General features: G+C 34.9%; 1 protein-coding gene across 1 annotated transcript in view; it reads left to right on the top strand.

The window, feature by feature from the left end:
* LOC150097114 (putative ATP-dependent RNA helicase DDX5) overlaps positions 1-24,055 on the top strand; it is a 226,691-nt gene extending 202,636 nt beyond the window's left edge. The window contains exon 14 of the mRNA XM_090407103.1: positions 23,108-24,055. Coding sequence (XP_090263229.1) covers positions 23,108-23,682 — 575 coding nt within the window. The 3' untranslated portion in view covers positions 23,683-24,055. The remainder of the gene's footprint in view (positions 1-23,107) is intronic.
* Positions 24,056-24,401: the final 346 nt, after the last annotated feature.

Raw genomic sequence — 24,401 nt, forward strand, 5'->3', positions numbered from 1 at the left:
TACTGTAATATGTAATTGTAATGTAATTAATAAATTCAATTACTTTATGTATATTACATTTAAATAATAAAAATATAAAAAGGTATACATATTTAAGGTATATGTATTTTGTATTAATAATTTTTATATGAATATTTTTGAGTTTTGGAACGAATCATCTGAGTTTCCATTATTTCTTAAGGGGAAATTCGCTTTGATATACGAGTGCTTTTGATTACAAGCACGTTTCTGGAACGAATTATGCTTGCAAACCAAGGTACCATTGTATATTGAATTATAAGTGCCAAAAGGGAACTTTGCAGAATGTATAAATCACTGCCCAGTAAAAGCTGGCTTTATTGCATCTCTATGTATTGCAAAATATGGAAAGCCTTTTACTGATGGTGATTTTCTGAAAAATACTTTTGTTGACTGTGCTTAAGAACTTTTGAAAGATTTTAAGAATCAGATGTGTAGAGTTGACGATATCTCGAAAAATATTGAAGAACAAATGAAAAATGATCTGTTGTCACGTGATGTGATTAGTATTACTCTTCAGGAAAGTACTGATAATAATAATATTGCTTGGTTGGCAATAGTCAATTGCCAAATTGCAACAAATCAAAAGAATTATGCATGTCAACACCAGTGTTGAGTACAACTAAAGGATTTGATATTTTTCAAAAATTTATGGATTTCACAGATTTTGGTGAAGGAAGAAGATTAGATTTAGAGAAACTCTTATCTGTAACAAGTGACAATGTCCCAGCCATGTGTGACAAAAATAAAATTTGTCGTCTAATTTTATTATTTCATTGTATAATTCATGAAGAAAGTCTGTGTGTTAAAGAGCTGCAAAACAGTTAAATGAAGTTATGAATATTATGGTAAAATAATAAATTTAATCAAAGCATGTTGCTCTTATGCATAGATGATTCAAATGCTTATTGGAAGATGTGAACTTAGAATATGGCGATATACTGTTACATTCAGAAGTTCGATGGGTAAGCAGAGACGAAATTTTATGTTGATTTTTAGCCTGTATCATTGAAATGAAAATATTTTAAAATGAATTACGTGAAAATTTTTTACAGCTTGATAACCATGTTTGGGCTATCAACTGATATAATGAATTATTTCAGTGATTTGAATCTTTGTCTGCGGGGTAAAAATCTTACTCTCTTTTATCTGCATCAAGAATCGAAAGTTTTATGAACAAACTCGTTTTATTTAGCAAGGACATTAAGACATAGCAGTTTAAATAATTTCCCACAGTAAAAAAATTCATGGACAGTGATCAAGAGCCAACTGCTCTTGTGTACAATTCTTAAGTGATTATATTGAAAATATAAAATTGGAATTTGAGAATAGATTCCAAAATTTGACTATTGCTATCTTGTTGTTATCTTTAGTCTTCTTTCTTCTTCCTTTCCATTATCAGTGAATAAAATTCTGTTGTGGTGCAGTCATTTATTTGAATGCCAAAACTGGTTGTTTCCCTCCACTCTCTTATAATATTATTAATATAAATATTAAAGAGGAGTGGCAATAGACTACATCCTTGTCGGACACTCTGGGAGATTTTAATGCTAAAATAGGACAGTTCACAGCAGACAAAAAAGATGTGATGGGGAAATTTGGATACGGAGAGCTTAACGACAGAGGAGAACAATTACTCCACTTCTGTAAAGCAAACGATCTAATGATTACAAACACATTGTTCTATCAATGCCCTAATAATAAATATACATGGACAATCCCAGATGGTAATATAAAGAACTGCATAGACTTGGGGGAGACCACACTCCTACCAGGCACGTCCCCCGGGTGGCGGATGGGGGAAACCCAAATGGGTTGCTCTGAATAAAGAGCCGTGGACCAAAGGATGTAGCAGAGGCATGGCAAGCTGGCTACATTATTATGCCAGTAACTTTCATGAGCAGGAGAAAGTCTACAAACCGAGATAGTGCTACTGCGTACAGGACAACCGACGCGCCTACTCAAAGACCACATAGAGTAGGTGAGAAATCAGCAATGTGGTCAGCCAAGGATGTGAAACATGTAGCTACCCTCAACATAAGATCACTATACCGACCTGGAAAATTACAATTAGTCCAGGAAAATTTAAAAAGGCTGAAATGGAGTATTTTAGGTTTATCAGAGACACATTGGTGCGGAGATGGATTCATGGATTTACCAGAAGGAAGACTGTACTTCTCAGGAAGAAAAGATAACATACACAGAGAAGGAGTTGCATTACTAATTGAAAAGAAACTTACACACTCAATAATTGAAATAAACCCAGTGTCTCCTAGAATAATAACAGCCAAACTTCAAGCAAAAGAAAAAGGTCAAACAATTAAAATAATCCAAATATATGCACAGACAGTAACCATTCAGAGGAAGAAATAGAAAATTTCTATGAAGAACTACAACAGGAAATAGATAATCCCAAAAATAGAGAACTCATGATAGTGATGGGAGATTTTAATGCTAAAATAGGACAGTTCACAGCAGACAAAAAAGATGTGATGGGGAAATTTGGATACGGAGAGCTTAACGACAGAGGAGAACAATTACTCCACTTCTGTAAAGCAAACGATCTAATGATTACAAACACATTGTTCTATCAATGCCCTAATAATAAATATACATGGACATCCCCAGATGGTAATATAAAGAACTGCATAGACTATATCATCATAAACAAATGGAAAAGATCAGTAAATAATGTACAAACATTAAGAAGTTTTGATTTTGACACTGACCACGAAATATTAACTGCCAAAGTGAAGATAAAATTCAACAGGAAAAATAATATCAGAAAAGAAGAAAACATCAACCTATCAAAACTAAAAGATAGCTCAAGCAGAAGTCGATTTTTAGAATAGATGTGCTTGAAATTAAAACCCTCCATCTTCCAGAACAGCGGAAAATACTGGGAAGAAGGAAAAGAAACAGTGTTATCAATTGCAAAAGACACTCTAGGTTCCAAACTCAAAATAAACAAACAGTGGATAACCCAAGAAATCATAGCTACCATAGAAGAGAAAAGAGAGGCCAAGATACTTGTAAACCAACAAAACAATGAAGAGAATAGAGAAAAATACAGAGCACAAAAAAATAAAGTTGTTAACCTATGCAAAAAAGCTAAAGAAAAATGGTTAGAAGAAAAAGCTAAGAAATGCCAAGAAGCATACCAACAAAACAACCTAAAAGTCTTCCATGATACTGTAAGAGAAATTACAAAGGAATTCTCAGCAAAAGCAGTAACAATGATGAACAACAAGATGACTGAAACCGGGAATATTGAATATATAAGAAAAATCTGGTCAAACCATTTTAAGACTATCTTCCACCAAGGAAACAAAACTACAATGCCAACAATAGAAGAAAATAATGATCACCCAAAAATTTTACAAGAAGAAGTTAGATACGCAATAAAACAGATGAAAAACAATAAAGTACCGGGCATTGATACTATCCCTACTGAACTGTGGTCATATGGAGGCAGCATATCAATAGAATATTTAACAACCCTATTCAATAAAATACTACAAACAGGAGAGATCCCAGATGACTGGAGAACTGGAAAGATCATCCCAATATACAAGAAAGGAGACAAAAGAGACTGCAGAAATTACAGACCAATCAATTTAATCCCTCACACCTATAAAATATTCATAAGAATTGTACAAATAGATTAAAAAACACCTACGAAGAAATGATAGGCATAGAACAAGCTGGTTTCCGAGGAAACTATTCAACAATAGACCAAATTTTTACATTGCACCAACTAGCAGAACTCAGCTGGGAAGACCATAAAGAACTATATTGTTGTTTTGTGGACTTTAAACAAGCTTTCGATAACATCAACAGAGAAATCCTTCTCAAAATTCTACTAGAAAAAGCAATAAACAAATATATAATACAGTTTCTGATAAAATATTACTCTAAGACAAATGCAATAATTAAAAAGGACACACTCACAACAGAACCCATAGAGATCCAAAAAGGAGTAATGCAAGGATGCCCATTATCCCCATGCCTATTCAACATATATCTAGAAGAAGTTGTAAAGAAAGCAATAGACAATGAGCCTGGAATCAATGTCAACGGTTTAAACATAAATAATATCAAATATGTAGATGATCTCATCCTTCTTGCAAGATCCCCAAATGAACTACAAAAGTTGATCAACAAGCTAAACGAAACCTGTAAAACATATGACATGACAATAAATATACAAAAGACAAAAGTGATGAAAATAGGGAGGAACAGAACTACCTTCTCAGCCACCGTAAATGGAGAACAATTAGAACAAGTAGACAACTTCATATACCTTGGATCAAAACTAACAGAAACAATAGATGAACTCAAAACAATCAAACACAGAATAGCGATAGGATGGACCACCATGGGAAAATTACAGAAAATCTGGCAAACAAACAAGATATCTAAACAAGCCAAAATCAAATTATATGAAGCAATAATTATACCAACAGTCATCTATGGAGCAGAAGCATGGACAGTTAAAAAAAAAGAGAGGAGAAAAAACTGCTGGCATTTGAAATGAAATGCTTAAAAAAAATAAATAGAATAAGTTGGATAGAAAAGAAAACAAACATCACAGTCAGACAAGAACTATTGTATAAAAAGACAATAATAGAAAAAATTAGAAAACAACAACTGAGATGGTTTGGACACACTGTACGCATGGATGCAGACAGACTTCCTAACGTCCTAATCAATACTTTTCCAACTGAAAAAAGAAGACCTGGAAGACCAAGAATTACCTGGCTGAAATTAATAAAGAACATCTCGGGATGCAGAACATATAAGGAACTTTTTCGAACAGCAAGGAATAGAGAAGACTGGAAGATCCTGCTCAAGAGAAGACTCAACCCATCTTAGACGGAAGAGAAGAAGAAGATTCAGATTTTTGTGCGGCTATCTTTATTTTAATTTTGTTATTGTTATATATGTTGAAAATTGTTTTGATTAGCTGGTTAGAGATGTTATCTCTTAAAATTTCTAGTAGTTTATTATGATTGACTTTATCAAAAGCTTTTTTATAATCAATGAGTAATATATGGGTCTCTAAATTGAATTCTCTTCATTTTTCTATTAGGATCTTGAGAGTGAAAAAGGTGTCGTTGAAGGATCTGTTTTTATGGAAACCATTTTTTCCTCTCCAAAAATATTTCCATAATGTTTGGTTACTTTAGTCTTTAAGAGAATTGAATATATTTTATTTAAAAGAGATATTTAAAAGGCCTCTAAAATTTTGACATTCATTAATATTGCATTTTTTGAAGATGGAACGGTAATAGCATTTTGCCAGTTTTCTGGTGGTAATTGGCAATTTAGGATCTTATTCATGAATTCTAGTAGTCTATATCTGAAGTTGTCTCCAGAGCATTTAAAAAGTTCCATACTGATACTATCTTCTCCTGGACTTCTATGGTTCTTTCATTGTCTTCTGAGAGTGGGTTGTCATCAGTTGTCCATAATTCTTTATAGTGCTATTTTTAGTTTCGGAATTAATTCAGAATCCTTTGATGAAACTAAAGCTGGGCATATGTTACATTATTTTGAATTTTTAGGAATTGATTTTAGAAATAGAATTAAATCAAATTAAATAAAGTCAATCGTATGAACTAATAAATTTAAAGAAATGCAAGGAGTAAGAGAAAGATTAAAACAAATAAAAAAAATGTTGAGTATCAATTTTTTCAACATTTATAGCGATGAAAAAAAAAAGTTGCAGTAGTTATTCCATCTGTATTTGGTTCATCCTATATATGCAAGCAAATATTTTCTCAGATGGAACTACATTTTTAATCCACTAAGAAGTAAACAAACATGTTACAATTCTGAGTCATGTATGTGTCTGTGTAAAGATAAACAAAACCAAGGAAGTCATTAAAACAAAACTGTGTTTAAAATCATATTATTGTTCTATTGATTCTGTACATACCTTTTACAATTGTTTGCATATAATTATCATTATTTATGCATTTTGTGATAATTTATATATAAACTTATTATAAAAAAAACTGTGAAAATTTTTAAATTTGTTTATAAGAGAATAAGCTTTTTCTGTAATGTTTAGTATTTGTTTACAAATCCTATTTTTTTTACTAACATTAATATTACTACCCTTCCATGTAGCCTACTCATTAAGTGGTGAGCATACAAATTGCAAAATTTTACCTGTGGTAAAAAAACTGTTACCAACCTGTGGAATAGACAGTCCTACTTATAAACTTGCTCAGTAGTTATCTAAGTCTCTTGTCTCTTCTTACTGGTAAAGATTCTGTCCATTTCAGATCACTAATTAAAAATTACATCCTTCAAAATTCAAACATAATAGTTTGTTTCAATGTCATTTTCTTATTTACTAATGCAACATTAATAAACTCTTGATTTAATAAAGTCTAATATTCCTGACATCTTTGAATTATTCAAATTTACCATGAACACAGATTACTTTACCTGGCAAGGAAAAATCTACAAAACAGACTAATGGTACTGCAGTGGTTTCACCTCTGAGCTAACTTTTACATGGAATACTTCAAAAATAAAATATCACCACTACATACTACAAGCCCTTAGTGTGGTTATGCTTTGCTGATGACATGTTTGCCACTTGGCCCCATAGACCACACACTTTGGATTCTTCTGTTACTTATCTAAACAGCCAACAAACACCCCAAAATTCATAGCAAAAAAGAATTTAAGAACTGTTTGCTTTTTCTTGACATATTAATTCTCCTTTCAATTGGTTCATCATTTTTCATTTATAGAAAACCAACACAAACATTGGCACTGTGACAAAAACAAAACTCCCTAAAAAACCAATTCCTCCAAAAATACCAAAAATACCAACCAATCACAACATACAAATGATGCCAGAATCTCTACAATGAAAACTCACTTCTACTTTCACATTACTAAAATCCGTGGCATCTACATAATCACATCATCATCCACCCCAGCAGTATGGTATTCTGAAAACACTTACACACAGAGCTAGCGTTATTTGTTCTAATGATGCAGCTCTTTTCCACAGAACTTAAATATCATTAACATATTTTCCTGTCCAATGATAACAGCTCCTCCAAAATAGATAAAATACTACATGGCCCTCCTACTTTCTCCTCCTCAAACACACGAGGAGGAGAAACCGTTCCTATTCCCCGTGTCTGAGGTACATCTGAAAAGATAGCCAAAGTACTAATAAAATTTGACCTTCACACCACATTCAAACTACATGAATTAGCAACTCTGATCTGCTCTCCTAAGGATAAACTCCCCTCATATATCCTTGAGTGTATGAAGATCCCTATGACTTGGCCTATTATGGCCAGACAGGAAAATCTGTTAACATCCATCTTGGAGAACATAAGAAATACATTCACTACCATGTTTATGGCAAGTCTGAACTGGTTAATCACCCTTTGGACACCTCTTCACACAGGATTAGATGGAAGAAAACCAGTGTGTTACATAGTAGTCATTACCAGTCAGAAAGATTATCATCTTTAGAGTCAGCAATTGCTATGAAGCATTCTAATTAATGTGAACAAGTATGGTTGCACAAAGATTGTAGATGCAGCATGGAGTGAGGTGACAGCTGATCTGTGAATGACGTTTAGAAGAATCTGCTGAAACATGATTCACATGATACATTCACATGATCCAAGAAATAGAAAACCTTACAAGAGATTGGTGAGAAGACAGTACTGCTAACTAAAGAGCTTGAGTTAGGCATTGACAATGAAGAGGTAGAGCAGCCAGTGGAAGTTATGGAAGAACTCTCAAATGAATACCTTATAGAGCTAGATGCCCAGCAAGTTACAGCAGAAGACCAAGAATAAGCTGACCTCACCTCCCCCTCCCCCCTACCCCCCCCCCCCCCCCCAAAAAAAAAAAAAAAAGAAAAAAAGAAAAAAAGTTCACAGCGAAAAAATTGGTACCTTAGTTAAAGCAGTTCAGTTGTTTGAAGAATCAACTCCATTGGAGAAATTTAGCAAAATATAAAAATAATGATACAAAAGCCGCATTGCTTGGTACAGAGAAATTTGTATATAAAAAAAGCAAATTGTGCAGAATGAGTTGGATGCAATGTACAAATATTTAAAGAAGCCCACTCCTGCTGCTATCTTATCCTTGAAGATAAGCTTAGATCTTTCACAAGTTAAACATTTAGTGAGCCATCCTCAGAACACTTTGCTGCAGTTCCTGAATTTGTTGTTGATGACCTAGCCTTCCCTTCCTGCTCCAATGAATCATCCAATAATAAAGTAGCAATTTTGAATTAAAGTCTTTCTGATTATTTCATTGGTAAGCGCACAAGAGCACTTACCAATAGAGGCCGTCAGGATCAGATCTTCACTTTACGACAAATAGTCGAGAAAGCATGGGAATATAACAAAGATCTGTATTTAAGTTTTGTCGATTTGGAAAAGGCATATGACAAGGTGCCAAGAGAGAAGCTATTCAATATGCTGCAGTTATATGGTGTCAATAGAGCAGTATATCAAGCAATACTTAGTCTTTAGTTGAGTTGTAAGTCGGCAGTTAGAATAGAAGGATGTACAGGAAGATGGTTTAATGTTAAATTTGGTGTGAGACAAGGATGTACATTATCCCCTCTGTTATTCATTAACTATATGGATCACATCATGAAGGAAAGTGGTATTAAATATGATATCAAAATTGGAGATGTTAATGTCAGCCTTTGCTTTATGCAGATGATGTTATACTTCTAAATAAATCCACTACAAGTCTGCAAGATTCTCTGACTAAACTGAATAGCTGTTCTAATAGATATGGTATGAAGGTCAGCAATAAAAGAGGGACGAATTCCTGATGATTGGAGTAGAGCTCTAATAGTGCCCATATATAAAAAGGGAAATAAAACTGAATGTGAGAATTACAGAGGTATTTCCCTAATTAGTGTTCCTGGCAAGATCTATGGAAATAGGCAGAATCATTGAAAATGTCAACTGTGTTGTGAATGGAGAACCTGTGGAACAAGTAAAACATTTCAGCTACTTAGGCGCGATTTTTACTGAAGATGGTAAATTAAATATAGAAATAGACAACAGAATCAGCAAAGCTGGTATGGTGGGAAGGCAATTGAATAAATTCATATGGAAGAAGAGAGAAAAACCATTAAAAATGGAACCAATAGACGTGGATGATTTTAGAGGTATCGGGGTGAGAGTATAAGAGACAACTATTACAATCTTGTGATAGTAAACTCTTAGATTAAATAATGCTGTCTCAAAACTGCAAATTTTTATGAAATGCGGGGTTATAATACAAGTTTCCAAGGGAGGAACCCTCCTACTTGCTTCTGTCAGAGATTAACTCAGGAACTGGCTGAAAATACGTCTAGAGAAAGTACCTCCAGTCAGTGACTAGGACTGAACTTCTAATCTCTTTCTTATACCATTCTACAGAGCATGCCAGCAAAGGTTGGTCAATTGGAGAGCCTCTGCTACTAATGGCTTAAGCAAGTTTGAGCGCGGTTAGTAGTTGGACCGGGATCAAGCGTTCGATGCTGTTGGCACACTCTCTCTCAATGAGTGTTTGGACTCCCTGGAGGTGTCACATAATAATAATAATAATGAGATAAGAATAATTATACATAATATACATTGTATAATAAATGATGTCACTAATAACACTTTTTACTGAAGAATTATCACATATAATTTGGAAAACGTAACAAAAGACAAGAACAGAAATAAAATCTGACACAAATATCAGTCTTGCACAACTATACAAATAACATTGTGCAATGCTACCCTGCTTGGAAAGAAGTCAACAATCTCATGAAGGTGCATCGTGACATGTAACAAGTCATGCTTGTAGCCAGTATGAACTGAAGGAATATGATGTACCCAAGTCAGTGCAATTGTTTCTGGGTGGAATGACTGAGAGAAGTAAACTGATGGAGTTTCAAAGAGATGTTGTGATAATGCCATGTTGCAGGTTTATCTGTTCAGCAAATTGTTGATAAATTGGGCCATCCCTGGTCAACAATCAGCAATACCATACTGAGATGGAAGTGCAGGGAGTCAACTGCAAGTGCTACCAGCAATGGGCAACCCATCACACTCGCTGAACATGACCGTAGGATGCTACGAAGGATAATTTTAAAAAACTGCCATTCAGCCAACACACTGAATGCGGAGTTCTGGGCATCGACTGGAATCCGCACAAAAGCATTCAGAACTGAGGCTCACAACATAGGTTTCCATGGTAGGACTGAAATATGCAAACCCCACATTGCCTGAACCAACATGAAGCATTGTCTTTAGTGGTGCAAAGAGCAAGAACAATGGGATGTGGATGCTTGGAAAGTAGTGTTATGAAGTGATGAATCACACTACACCCTCTATCAAGCAGATGCCTGGTGAATAACTGTTACCAGAGAGGGTAACCCCAACTATGAAATTTGGAGGTGGTAGAGTGATGGTATGGTCCTGTTTTTCCTGGTTTGGCCTTGGAGACTTCTTTTTGTGGGACCATGAACACTGAACTCAGAGAGGTATTTGAGCATTTTGGACAATGCAATTCTTCAACTTTGTGGTGCTTCTATGGAACTGACCATTGTATCTTTCAGCAAGATAATGCACTGTGTCATAAGGCCACTGCTGTAACTACGTGGTTTATGGAAATAAACACTGCAACACTTAATTGGCCTCCACAGTTCTGATCTTAACTCTACACATCTCTGGGATGAACTGGAGAATCAGGTGAGGTCAAGGTATGTCCATCCCACAACAGTCCAGAACCTCATTACATGACGACAGGAAGAATGGTCCAAAATTCCCAATGATCGGTATCGTATGGAAAGTATGCCCCATAGGATTGCTGCAGTTATCACAGTAAAAGGAGGTCCTGCATCTTATTAAGGTGGGGTGCTATGGCTGTTTGTTCCTCACACTATGGTGTCTGTTGACTTCTTTCCAAGCAGTGTAAATTAAAAAAGGCTCAGTGGTGGGTATATTTTGTACAAAAAAACTTTCAACTTAGCATTTCACACACAAATGCTAAGTTGAATGATAGAGATTTTATGTTTAATATTTTTCTGAATTTTTATATTTTTCTTTGCTGTTTAAAGATTTTAATGTACTGAAAAACAGCATTATAAAAAAAAAATAAAAATAAAAAATAAGTCTTTATGTAATACAATGTTTGACACCCTGCCTTTTGAATCTTTTTGAATTCTGTATGCTTTTAGCATGCCCAGAGATACTAGTTCGTACGGTTTGAATCAACCAGACAATATGGAATCATGGTAACAAGTTAGATAAGCAACTCAAACTTAGCAAAGGAGGGTCTACTTAAAACCTCTACTCCTAAAGAGCTACATTTTTTCAAATACTATCACACTGCCAAATGTTTTGCACTTTATGCATGCGAGTAGAAAACTAGTATTAGCATATATAATCACACTGAAATCCCACCATTCTCTAGCATATAAATTCAAATGCAATCCGAACAGAATAGTTACTTATTCTTAGTTGGTTTTTCAATACTTAAGTACCTGGAGATACTTGCAATCATTACATACCGAAGAATCAATACTTATTAATGAACTAAAATTACAAAATCAAAGTTGCACAAGAAATAAGTCATATTGCATAATAAAAATAAATATGCGAGATGCCTTTTGACTCAAATTTATTTATTTTTTTTTATTATTAATCTTATACACAAAAGGTTGCAAAACCTATAGCACATCAATGCTGTGCATGGGCATATATAGCCACAAATTATCAAGTATGGATATAATAATACTCATCCTTTTTTATGCAAGAGTAATAACTCAATCAATGTGTAATGTCAGTACAAACCTCTGTCTCAGATGGAAACAACTTTTGCAGCATAACAGTTTCTTACAGAAGGTTAAAGGTTTGTGAATTGACTGATCACCTAGACTGACCAGTATGTTATCAGGTTCCAGTGTTAACCTTTGATCTACTCATTGCGATATCTAATTTTTTCTCTATCCTTTGGCCAATTATCACAATCTCTAACTGATTATTTATTATGATTAAAAGAGACCTCCAGGGATTCCACATAATCGTGCGCATGCACACACAACTGTCATACTTTTTCTCTAATTCATACTACCTGTACTTATCACTTACAAAGGCAATCCATTCCAATCATGCACTGCCACTACAAAAGAAAAATCTGGATCTCACTCCCTTATGACACTTATGCTGTGTACTTTCATAGCAGCCTTTCTTTACAACAGTGTTTCCCAAATTTTCAATATTTTTGTACTCCTTCAAAATTTTAGTATCGCTGCATACCTTCCTTCCTCAGGCAACATAATTCGTGAGAAGTTATCTTTCATTCAAACAATTTCTAGGGTTTCAGAAATACAAAATAGGTATCAATATTAATTAAATATTTTAATATTATTATTAGATGCACTTTAAGATTTGTTAATAATCAACAACACAAGTGCTAAAAAACATGAGTTATCCGTGTGCATATAATTTCATTATGTAACTACCCATGACACAAACACAGTTCAGCATGTACAGATGCATGCGTGGATGGCAAAATAATTTCTGAGGACCTTCACAATATACAATACAAATGCATCTGAAATTTAATGGTGAGTTCCAACTGTGTGGTTTGAACTATTTTAATTTAAACTGTTAATGCAAAAAGTTGGAATGTAATTATACAGTCAACCAGATGCAGCCCTAATGGAAGTTAGTCAATACACCAAGATACACATTGTTTAATACTTTGAGACGTTTCAGTTATTGAAAAATTAATTACAGAATAGACTAATGTCGCTAAATTGTTGCGGATACCAAGTATCTGCAACAATTTAGCAACAAAAAAAAAATAAAATAAAATAATAATATACACACATTTAATTTTATATACATTATATATATATATATATAATGTATATAAAATATGCAATGGGCAACCTTTTATCCCCAGTTCTAGCAAACATTTTCTTGGAAGATTTTGAAACGAAAGCCATATCGTCCTTCTCACTTAAGCCAAAACTTTGGAGACGTTATGTTGATGACATTTTCATTATATGGAGTCACGGACACACATCTCTCATGGATTTTCTTCATCATCTTAACAACCAGCATTCTAATATAAAATTCACTGCCGAACTAGAACGAAATAACTGCCTTCCATTCCTGGATATAATTCTTACATGATGCTCTGATAGATTTAAAATCTCTATATACAGAAAACCCACTCATACCAACAGATATCTGCACTGTCAATCTCATCACTTTCCACCACGAAAGCTCGGAACTATTTCTACCTTAGGACACAGAGCACACTCCTTTTAGATGAACCAGATGAGCTCAAAAAAGAAATTAATCACCTTTCTCTTATCTTTAAACAAAATGGATATTCTGAAAAAACGATTAAGAAATTTCTTCTGGATCCTCCTAGGCAGTGTGCTACAGAAACTACTGATTTTAAAGGTAGCATGTCAATCCCTTACATTAGTTCAGTCTCCAATAAATTGGCTCAAGTCCTTAAAAAATACAACATCAGGATGTTTTTCACTACACTCCCTAAAGTCCGTTCTCTTATAAGCCATCCGAAGCCTATTCATCACAACCTGAAATATCCAGGTGTATACAAGTTATGGTGCAATTGTAATATTCCTTATTTGGACAGACTAACAAATCTATTGAACTACATATAGAGGAGCATAAGAGAGACATCGTCTATAAAAGATCACATGCATCTGTGCTATCCAGTCATGTTCTTTTCTCAAACAATCCTCATGATGATCTATAGAGTCACTCAGTTTGCTGGGATAAATCGAAAACATTTTTCACTGCAGTGATGAATTTGAAAGGAAAATCGTGGAGTCCAGGGAAATCCTTCTTAATCCTGAACATTTGAACAGCAATTTGAGTTACGACATCCCTGATAGCCATACTGCAGTTGTTCAATACTGGCATTCACGAGAATTTGCAAGCACGCATGCAACAAACAATAGCACGTTAGATAGAACAACTTGAAAAATACGTTTTCTGTGTCATGTATTGCATTTTTTGCCTGTAATTCTCAGTTTTTTGTAACTTCAATTTTTATTATTGTGTTCTACCTTTAGTGGATACCTGATGAAGGCTGTAAAAGGCTGAAACTAGTTGTATCATTTTCATTAAAACTTAATATTTTATCTCGGTTTAAAGTCATTAAATATTTATTTTTTTAAAACAACCAAGTAGAAGCTCAGGAATACATTATATATATATATATATATATATATATATATATGAAAGGAATAATCGAAATTTCAAAAAAGTGCCTCATACCCCTAGAAATACACATATCACACTTTGGGAAACACTACTTTAATTTGAACATAGGCTAACATATCTACTTTTACACACACACAAGCTCATCTGGAGCAGGCTTTTGCAAACATCCATGCTCACACTAGGTTTAAACTAATGACTTCTTGGATGGAGTGCTTTTTTTTTTTTTTTTTTTTGGTGCTAGTACACAAATGAAATCCTTTAGAATGGATAAAACATTCAGTTTCAGAACTTCAGGTGCAAACTTTGTTTGCTTACACTTGGATAAAGGATTAAACTAAATTTATTATAGTCTAACCAAGTGGGAAAAAACTTCCAACATCTTTCTCTAAATCCAGAGTAATTTAATAATAAGGTGAGACACCTTTTGGCAACTAGTATAGGTAAATGTGACTTCTCCATTGCTTCTGCCTTAGTATCACCACTTCTGGGTCTGGCTCCCACTGACGAGACCTCAATAAAGGTCGAAACTGGTCTGAGTAGTGGCCTTCCCTTAATGCATAGCATTATACATGTCCACAAGGAGATGTGCTTTGCATCATGGGAGATACCAAGACAAGGAGTGATGAGAGCTTAGTCCACCTTTACCACGAGTTGCCTCAGTTCTGAAGATACTTCAGGCACAAACTTTGTTTGCTTACACTTCAATAAAGGATTAAACTAAATTTATTATAGTCTAACCAAGTGGTGAAATAACTTCCAATGTCTGTAAGGATATGCTTTGCATTATGAGATACTGAGGCAAGTGATGGGAAGTCATTAGCTTCCGTATACAAGTTGCCCAGTCCTAAAATTACTTCAGGTGCAAACTTTGTTTGCTTACACTCGGATAAAGGATGAAGCCAAGAATATAATTTCTTATCTTTAATTTATAGCTATATAAACCATAAGGATATGTTAACAATTAATATGCCTGAAATATTCAACTAGTTTTACTATTATTTATAATGAAATAATAAATGTACAAATTCCAACAAAATTATTGTATACAGTATAGTACTGTAGTGTAGTAAATAATGAAACATTACTCTACAGTGGTAGACTTTTAGGTAAAAATCCAAGTCACGCCTCCTTGTGGTGCCCCTCAGGAAATACTGAGTAAATTCCCAGTAGGCTAACGTGACTGGTAAAACAATCAATGAAGTGAATGAAACATTATCGTCATCAACTGACATAAAAATGGAGATTTATTTATACCTCAGCAAACAATGATGGTACTGGAGGGATTGGAATAATGCTCAAGAAGGAACTAGCAGAAAAAGTAACATCAACTGAAGAAGTGTCTGAAAGAATCCTCCTCATAACCGTAAGTAGAAACCCAAAACGGACAATAATATCCACATCTGCTCCACTAGAAGACAAAGACACCTATTATAAAGATCCTTCTGAAACTGTCATGAACATCTCAGTTCACAATGCCACACTCATTGGTGGTGATTTTAATGCCCAAATTGGTAAAGACATTGCCAATACTACTAAAAACGTGGGTAAATATACTTATCATGAAACCACAAATAACAATGGACATTCTCTTATGAACTTCTGCAATAGCCATAACATGGTAATCACCCAAACCAAATTTCCCCATCCAAAAGGAAGACTATGGACCTGGAAACATCCAAATGGTTCTCATTCCCAAATAGACCCCATCCTAATCAATGGAAAGTGGATCAGATCAATCAAGAACTGTTGAGCATATAACATAGTTGAACTAAACTCTGACCACAGAATAATCAGTGCCCACATTAAACTTTTACTAAAGGCCTCTAAAAATAACAGGCCTAAAAAGAAACAATACAACTGGAACAAACTAAATAACCCACAAATTGGCATCTTTCCACAGTACATCAAAAGACAATATGGGAAACATTCTTAAAGATCCAGTTAATGAAAAGTATAAGGTTATCATTGAAGCAATAAACATAACATCCAACAAAATAGACTTGGAAAACTGAAATTGAAAAATATTATTATTATTACCCAAGACCTCATGGAGTCAAAGAATCATCTGGGAGGTCCTTTTATCACACACAGCTCATCATACCGTGCTTTGAACAAATTCAAACTCCCTGCAGACACCACACTCTCAGGCAAGGCATTCCAATCATTTACAACTCTGCATGAAAAAAACCTGCCTCTCACTCCCCTACTCACACCTTCTTTATACAGTTTCCAGGGATGATCTCTGGTTCTCCCCAGATCTCCCGCTATTTTCTGTAGAACTTCTCCAGCATTGATCCTATAACAACTCTTACCAACTTGTAGGTCTCTATCACATCTCCCCTCTTCCTCCTGTCCATATATAGATGAAAGAAATAAAGCAAGGAAACTCTACCGCTTAAACAGGAATGAAATAAAGATAAACTAGGCATTTTAAATAACAAGGTCAATGAACTAATGATCAGAGACAAAGAAAATCAAATAAATAAATACTGCAAGAAACTTGAAAATTGTAATAAAACTGGGGATGCTAGAAAATCTTTTCAAATGATAAATTATATCTGTCACCACAAAACAAAATGAAGTGGAAATATTGTCACACATCACAAAAATGGTAGACAGCTATCAGTAAATTCAAACCTGATGAAAGAATGGAGAAACTACTTTTAAGAATTACTGAATGTTGATAATCCCAACATTCAAGTCAGCTAGCAGACCTGCATCTAACCACCACTCTTCCAATAAATTGTGCAGACTTCACTGAAAAGGAACTAAAAATAGCAATAGATCAAACCAAAGCAGGAAAGTCCCCAGGGACTGATGGAATAAGCTTAAAAGCTGGGTATAATACATATTCCAATCTCCTTGCCATAATGAATCAAGCTCTTAAACACTGAAATAATACCTCAAGAATGGAAACAAGGTCTTATTGTCCCTATACCCTAAAAGGGCAGTCTTAATAAAATGGATAACTACGGAGGTATTACTTTGCTATCACAGTTAAAATCTACAATAGGATGATACTCAATAGAATAGAACCTTACTTAACACCACTTTTAAGAAAAAACCAAGCTAGATTTCTAAAAAAAACGATGTACAGTACATTGCACAGAACATGTACAGAACAGATACATTGCATCAGAAGAATCATAGGCTCATGTGATAAAAACTTACCACTTGTTTTAACCTTTATAGACTTTAAAAAAGCCTTTGACTCCATTAATAGAGAAGCAATGTTTATAATACTCGGCTTCTATGGTCTATCCTCAAAACTCATACAAGCAATCACAGTGCCTTATAAAGATTACAATGCTACCGTAATCTTTAAAACAGAAACATCTGAATCCTTCCTGGTGACAGCAGGAGTCCTGCAAGGTGATGTGCTAACACCTTATTTGTTTTTAGTATGCTTGGACTACATCTTCCTGACCATCAACACAGAAGATCTTGGTTTTAACATTAGAACATCTACCCACACCATGCAAATAACTGATCTAGGCTTTGCTGACAATGTTATACTTATTGATACAGAACCAACAAATGCACAAAAACATCTCGGTCTACTAGGGGCACAGGCTAAAATTATTGGTCTGCAGATCAACATCCAAAAGTCCAAAGTATTCTCGATAGGTTGTGTTTCCAGCTTGTTCTTCACCAAGCTTTTCTTCCACAATTCTTCTCAACCGTTTCTCAAGTATACTTGCATAGATCTTGCCAGGAACACTAATTAGGGAAATACCTCTGTAATTCTCACATTCAGTTTTATTTCCCTTTTTATATATGGACACTATTAGAGCTCTACTCCAATCATCAGGAATTCGTTCCTCTGTCCAGGCTTTCTGAACTATGCAGTGCAACCACTGTAAGACTTTTATACCACCATACTTCAGCATTTCTGGTCGAATATCATCTACTCCTGCTGCCTTTTCACATTTCAAGCCTTTGATGGCTTTTTCTACTTCAAGTATGGATATGTATTCCTGACTGCATGCCTGGTCAGTGTTTTTTATCACTGTGCTGTCATCACTGCTTGTTTCATTTAGCAGTTTTTCAAAGTAATTACTCCATACTTCAATAATATCTTTTTCACCCATTTTCATGTCACCTTTATCGTCTCTAAGTCCTTTTACAGTACTCTTTCCTCCATTTCTAAGCTTCTTCAACAACCTCCAGAATATCTTACCATCTTCTTGAAATTTATTTTCTATGTCCTTGCCAAAGTCTTTCCATGACTTTTGTTTAGCTAGATTTACACAATGTTTCGCTTTCTTACATTTGTCTCTGTATTCTCTAAGAGCAAAAACTGACTTATTTGTCCGGAACTTTTGATATGATTTCTTCTTTTCCTTCACTTCTTCTTGAACTTCCTGTGTCCACCACGGAGTTTTCTATCCTTGCAGACAACCTCCCCACATGCCTCTCTGACTGAATCAATCAGGGTTTTCTTTGGGCTTGCCATTGAACTCTAAGGTTTGGTTCCTGGTCTCAAACTCTTTCAATTTTTCTTCAATAATCTTTGTGTATTTTGGTCTACAGTTCACATCTGAGAGCTGCTCAACTTTTATTTGCTTTAAAACTTTCTTACATGTTATTCTTTTCAATATGAAATTCAATTTTATCCTGCTCAAGACTAAATAGTGATCGCTTCCAATTTCAAATCCTCTGTACACTCTGGTGTTGTGCACCAGGGAGAAAACTTTACTATCAACAATAACATAGTCAATGAGACTTTTCTTATTCCTTGCCTCTTCTCTCCATGTGAATTTGTGCATATTTTTATGTTGGAACATGGTGTTAGTAATAACCAGTCCATGTCCTGATCAGAAATCCAACAGATATTTGCCATTATTATTAGCTTTGCTCTTTTCTCCAAATTTTCCCAAAATATTTTTGTATGACTGACAATCATTTCCTACTCTACTATTTAGATCCCCAACAAGGACCAACTTTTCCTTTTTCATTGTGTCAGTTGCTTTTTCTAAAGCATCAAAAAATTCATCCACTTCTACCTTAGTAGAACCTTCTGTGGAACCGTAGGCACAAATAAGTTTCATTGTCCAGTTCCCCATTCTCATATTTGCCCACATCACTCTATTTGAGACTGCCTACCATTCAAGAAGATTAGCCTCATATTTTGTGGTGAATACTATGGCTACTCCTTTTCATTGATTGTCATTGCCTGAATATATAACATTTTGTATTTAGAGCTCAGAAAGATCTCACCAGTTTTTGTCTTTTTTGTTTCAGTCACTCCTATTATGTCGATCTGGTACTTATCTAATTCCTCAGCCATCTCCATTTCTTTGCCATTCAGGCTTCTTATGTTGATAGTACCGATCTCTAACTCTGGTGATGTTTAGTTGGGGTGTGTTTTCAGATTTGTTCAAGTAACCGACTTTTCGCTGTTCGCCCTGGTGAAAACAACGGGAACCTTGTTTAACCGGGCAACGCCCCAGCCAGCATGACATTTTGTCATGTTGTACCATCATTTTTTATTTTGGTTTAACCAATAAGAATACAGTTTGGTTGGCTAAATCCCAAATTGCCAGCCCATCCTCGTTCGTTCAGTATCCAGGTAGATACCTAACGGTGCACCACGAGAAGGTGAAGATTGGACATTAGGTCAAAAGCCCTGGTCAGTACTCCGTATTCCTTTAAAGGTGATGTGGTGGTCTCCTCTCAGTTATACAGCTTTGACCCTCAAGCACTCCCTAAAAGGCATTAGTATATTTAAAAAAAAAAAAAAAAAATTCTTAATAAAATATAAAAATCTGCACTTTTTTTTTTTTTTTTTTTTTTTTTTTTACTATTATGGCTCATGTCCCATTAAAGAATCTGAACTCCTTAATCTGTTTGGTATTTCATACTTTTTGTTGTCAGGAATTGCACATTAAAGTTCAGAAAGTAGAATATATTTATTCTAATTTCCTTATCTGTAAGAAATCCTATCAGCACGCACACACACTCACACAAAAGAAGCCATAATGGTCAAGATAGGAAGTGTATGGAGATAGTAGGGTGGGGGAATTTTGATCCACATAACTTCACTTTAGTTTTTTTTTTTTTTATATATAATCTTACTGTGCGGTGTATTCTCTGTCAGTGCAACATGCTTAATACCAACTGTTTGCCATCCAAATTGGATGAGTTCAGTAACATCAGAATCCATGCAATTATGTTTTGTCTCTAGAGCAGAGTTTCTGGATTATTTAAAAAATGCTATATATAATACAAATAGGGGAAAAATCCTTAGTCCATCCTTAATATTGTTGTATCATAGGTTTAAAACTGTTATTGGGTATGTGCCACATTGAAAATTTTAAAAGTCCAGTTCTGTCAACATGTGAAATAGCACAGAACTTTAAACTGTGGAGGAGTATTACTGTCCATGACCCTCAAAGAAACAAAACTTAAGCAGTATTTGATTATGCATCTCACATTAAGTTAACAGTTTCAGCAGATTAATTTGTCAAGTACTATCTCTTCATTATATGCTTGATTTAGATATATATATACTGGGTGATCCAAAAGTAACAGGAAAAGTAAAAATTCAATAATTCGAAAAGTATAGACAGTAAAACAATGCAGTTTTCACAGAAATGCACAGAAAGACATGGGATTTTTTTTTTAATAACGAAAAATTTTATTACCAGAATAGTTACATTTGCCACAGACAGGTGGCACTTGTAATTTGTAGTTTGTGCGGTGGCGCAGCACAGTTTGCAACGCAGCTAGGATTACAAATGTTCAATGTGACGACCATCATTCATGAGAATGGACGTCAGATGTGGCATGGCACCCTGCACAGCATCGAAGAGGATTTCAGCTGTAATTCCTGTCACATGATGGCAAATAGCTTCTTTCAACAGGGCCAATGACGTCGGCCGATCTCTGTACACCTGTAACTTCAAGTAGCTCCAAATCAAAAGTCACAAGGTGTAAGGTCTGGAGATCTTGGTGGCCATTCGTGCGGGAAAGAGCGACTGAGGACACGTTCATCGCCAAATATCGATCGCAGCAGGTGCTGGACAGGACCTGTGATGTGCGGAGGTGCTCCATCCTGCATGAATGTTACACTATGGAGCGCTTCCCTCTCTTCCAAGGAGGGAATGATGCTGTCTCTTAAAAGCACTGCATAACGCTCGCCTGTGACAGAAACAGTTCGAAATATACCGCTGTGGACTTCCTCAAAGAAAAAGGGGCCTATAATTAATGACGCAGTGAACCCACACCATGCTGTCACCTTTGGCTGATGCATAGGGGGTTTTCACAATCGTGTGTGGGTTCTCTCTCACCCAGATGCAGCAGTTGTGCGCATTTACACTTCCATTAAGTGAAAATTGTGCCTCGTCAGTCCACAGGACATTTGACAGCCAGTCCACATTGTTTTCCATCTGTTGAAAAGCCCAATTTTCAAATTCATGACGTCTCTCGAAATCGATTGGTTTCAGTTCCTGTACGTGTTGGATTTTATAACGATACCTCTTGAGGATGATCCTGAGTTATTGCCACACAGTCCCATACAAAATGCCAGTTCGTCTTGAAATTTCACGCGCACTGCATTCCCTATGTGTGGAAGCTGCCGATCGTGTGTGTCTGTCTCGTGTTCGACCTCGTGCACAACTGCAATAGTTTTTTTGGGTCTCCCGCTTCTTGCACGTGCTTCCAAACTGCCAATGTCCTCAAACCTTTCGTCATAGCTATCAGTGAGGAACAAGACATCAGTCCCTTTCCACTTCTAATACCCCACATCGAACGATAGGTGCGCAAAGCCACACTTGCACATTCAGAGTTCTGATAATACAGCTTAACTAAAAGTGCTTTATCTCGTAACGATAACATGCTTCACCTTGGCAGAACGTTTAACTTCAGTAATAAATGTTAAATGCAGAAAGTTTAACTTCAGTATTCACTACATCTGAAATTTACGTACCTCACGGTTTAAATAGTGATAGGTAGCATCTCTGGGACCGCTACAGTGCCACCTGTCGGTGACAAATGCAACTATTCGTAGAATAAAATTTTTCATTATTAAAAACAAATCCCATGTCTTTCTGTGCATTTCTGTGAAAACCGCATCGTGCTACTGCCTATACTTTTCGAATTATTGAATTTTTACTTTTTCTGTGACTTTTGGATCAACCGGTATATATAGTCTTGCCTTCTTATGAGCTAAGATAATCTTCAAAGCATTGTTGTACACAGCATTACACTGCATAAAGTGAATTATTTATTTATTTATTGATCTATTTCATTAATAAATAAATTATTTATTTATTAATGAAATAGATCTCTTTCTTTTAATGAAAGAAATATCTCTTTGTTAAAATAAGGAATTAATTCACTTTCTACCAAAACATTTAATATCAGTTTGCACATAACTCTGCCACCTTGCGAGTTCAAAAGGGAGTAGTGAGAAGAAGTGTTTTGAAATAGTTCATTTGTATTGGTTTTCAGAATTACATTCAATGCCAAAGAACATACAAGTCTCATAGTGTTAGTTGCTTTTGCCATACCTCCAAATAGCAGTTGTAAATTATGAATATATATATATTTGATCATCTGAAAATTTTAGCACAGGGTTATCTCTGAACCTTTTGAGTTGTCATGCTGTAATTTCATTTAATCCTTAAAATTTTTATCCAATATCTTACAGTTCTGAAATTCTTCATATTTTGAAGAAAATGTATTTATCTTAATCCATGTTATGTTGCCTTTTGTACATGAATTCTGTGAGTCAAGATATTTTTCACTGTTGATCTTTTTTTGTATACTTGATTTATGTTTATCTGCTCTTATAATTTTACATTTCAAAATGTTTATATGTTCCTTAGGACGTAGCCGCTACCGCAGTACTGCTACCACTGGAGGCCGTAACAACACTGGCCGTAATTTTCGCAATGATAATTATGGAGGAGGAAATCGTAATAACAGGAACGACAACTATGGTTCAAGAAATGATGCTGGTAGAGATAATCATCTTCGAGAAAGATTAAGAAATGATGGGATGAATCGGAACATTCAAGGTAACCAGATGATTGGGTATAGTAACAGCAATACAGTCAGACAGAATGGTCCTTCTCATTTTACCAATAGCCAGGGTTATGGTAACAGCAGTCAAAGCTTTGTAAGTAATCAGGGTATTTCCTCACAAGCTACACGGCAGCCTAGTGCTCCTCAAGGGCGACAACCTAGTGCCCCTCAAGGACGACAATCTAATGGTCTCCAGATGAATGGAACCTATAGTATGCCGATAAGTAATTCCATAACTCGTAGTGGCCCAGGTATTAGTCACATTGCAGGAATGATGTCTAGTATATATGGTCAATATGGAACACAAATGAATAATCATTCATCTGCAACTAGCAGCATGAATGGCTTTTATCAACCCTCTCATACTCGTGTATAATTACTTAATTATCATCCATTGTTTTAATGATTTTTAAGAAAAATATAGCTTCTGATAACTAATATTTATTTCTGCTCCCCTTCCAACTTATGATGTGTTCTTTGTATTAATACATAAATTGAAATTGCATACCGTAAATACTGCAGAAACTGTTTTCATCATTCCATCCAATTTGTTTAGTTATTCAAAATCACTTATTAAATTTTAGACCATGAAATGGAAGGGGAATGAAAATAAAGGGGGGGATGAATAGGTTGTTGTATAAAAGTTTTTTATACCTGTTTGTCATTCATTGTATGTGTCATAAATCAGGTAATACATCACTCTTTGTAAGCTTATATCAGTTTATTAAAAACTATGAATTATGTGTTTATTTGATATTTTTAGAAAAGTACACAGAATTTTCACAATAAAATTTCAGTAAATCAGGCTTGGTTCTATATATCACAGAGAACTTGATTATGAATAGTTTATTCTCAAATCATGTCTGAGAAAAATTCACAAATTAATGAGGCAGAATTTTCAAATGCTGTTTAAATTATAAGCTATGTATGCATCTTTCATTATTAATTTCACTTCAGCTCTAGCGCTGCCTGTTCTCAGAATTAACCAATTGGTACCATTTCACTCTTGAACATGAAGGTGTACTGATCTTAATTAAATCCTTTTGTTTTCTCAATATCCTTTATTCCGCAGCAAAAAATATTTATCAAATGGGG

Source organism: Typopeltis vanoorti, chromosome 17 (genome assembly GCF_054136105.1).
Source record: "Typopeltis vanoorti isolate ZY-2024b chromosome 17, IOZ_Tvanoo_1.0, whole genome shotgun sequence".
Taxonomy (NCBI): Eukaryota; Metazoa; Arthropoda; class Arachnida; order Uropygi; family Thelyphonidae; genus Typopeltis; species Typopeltis vanoorti.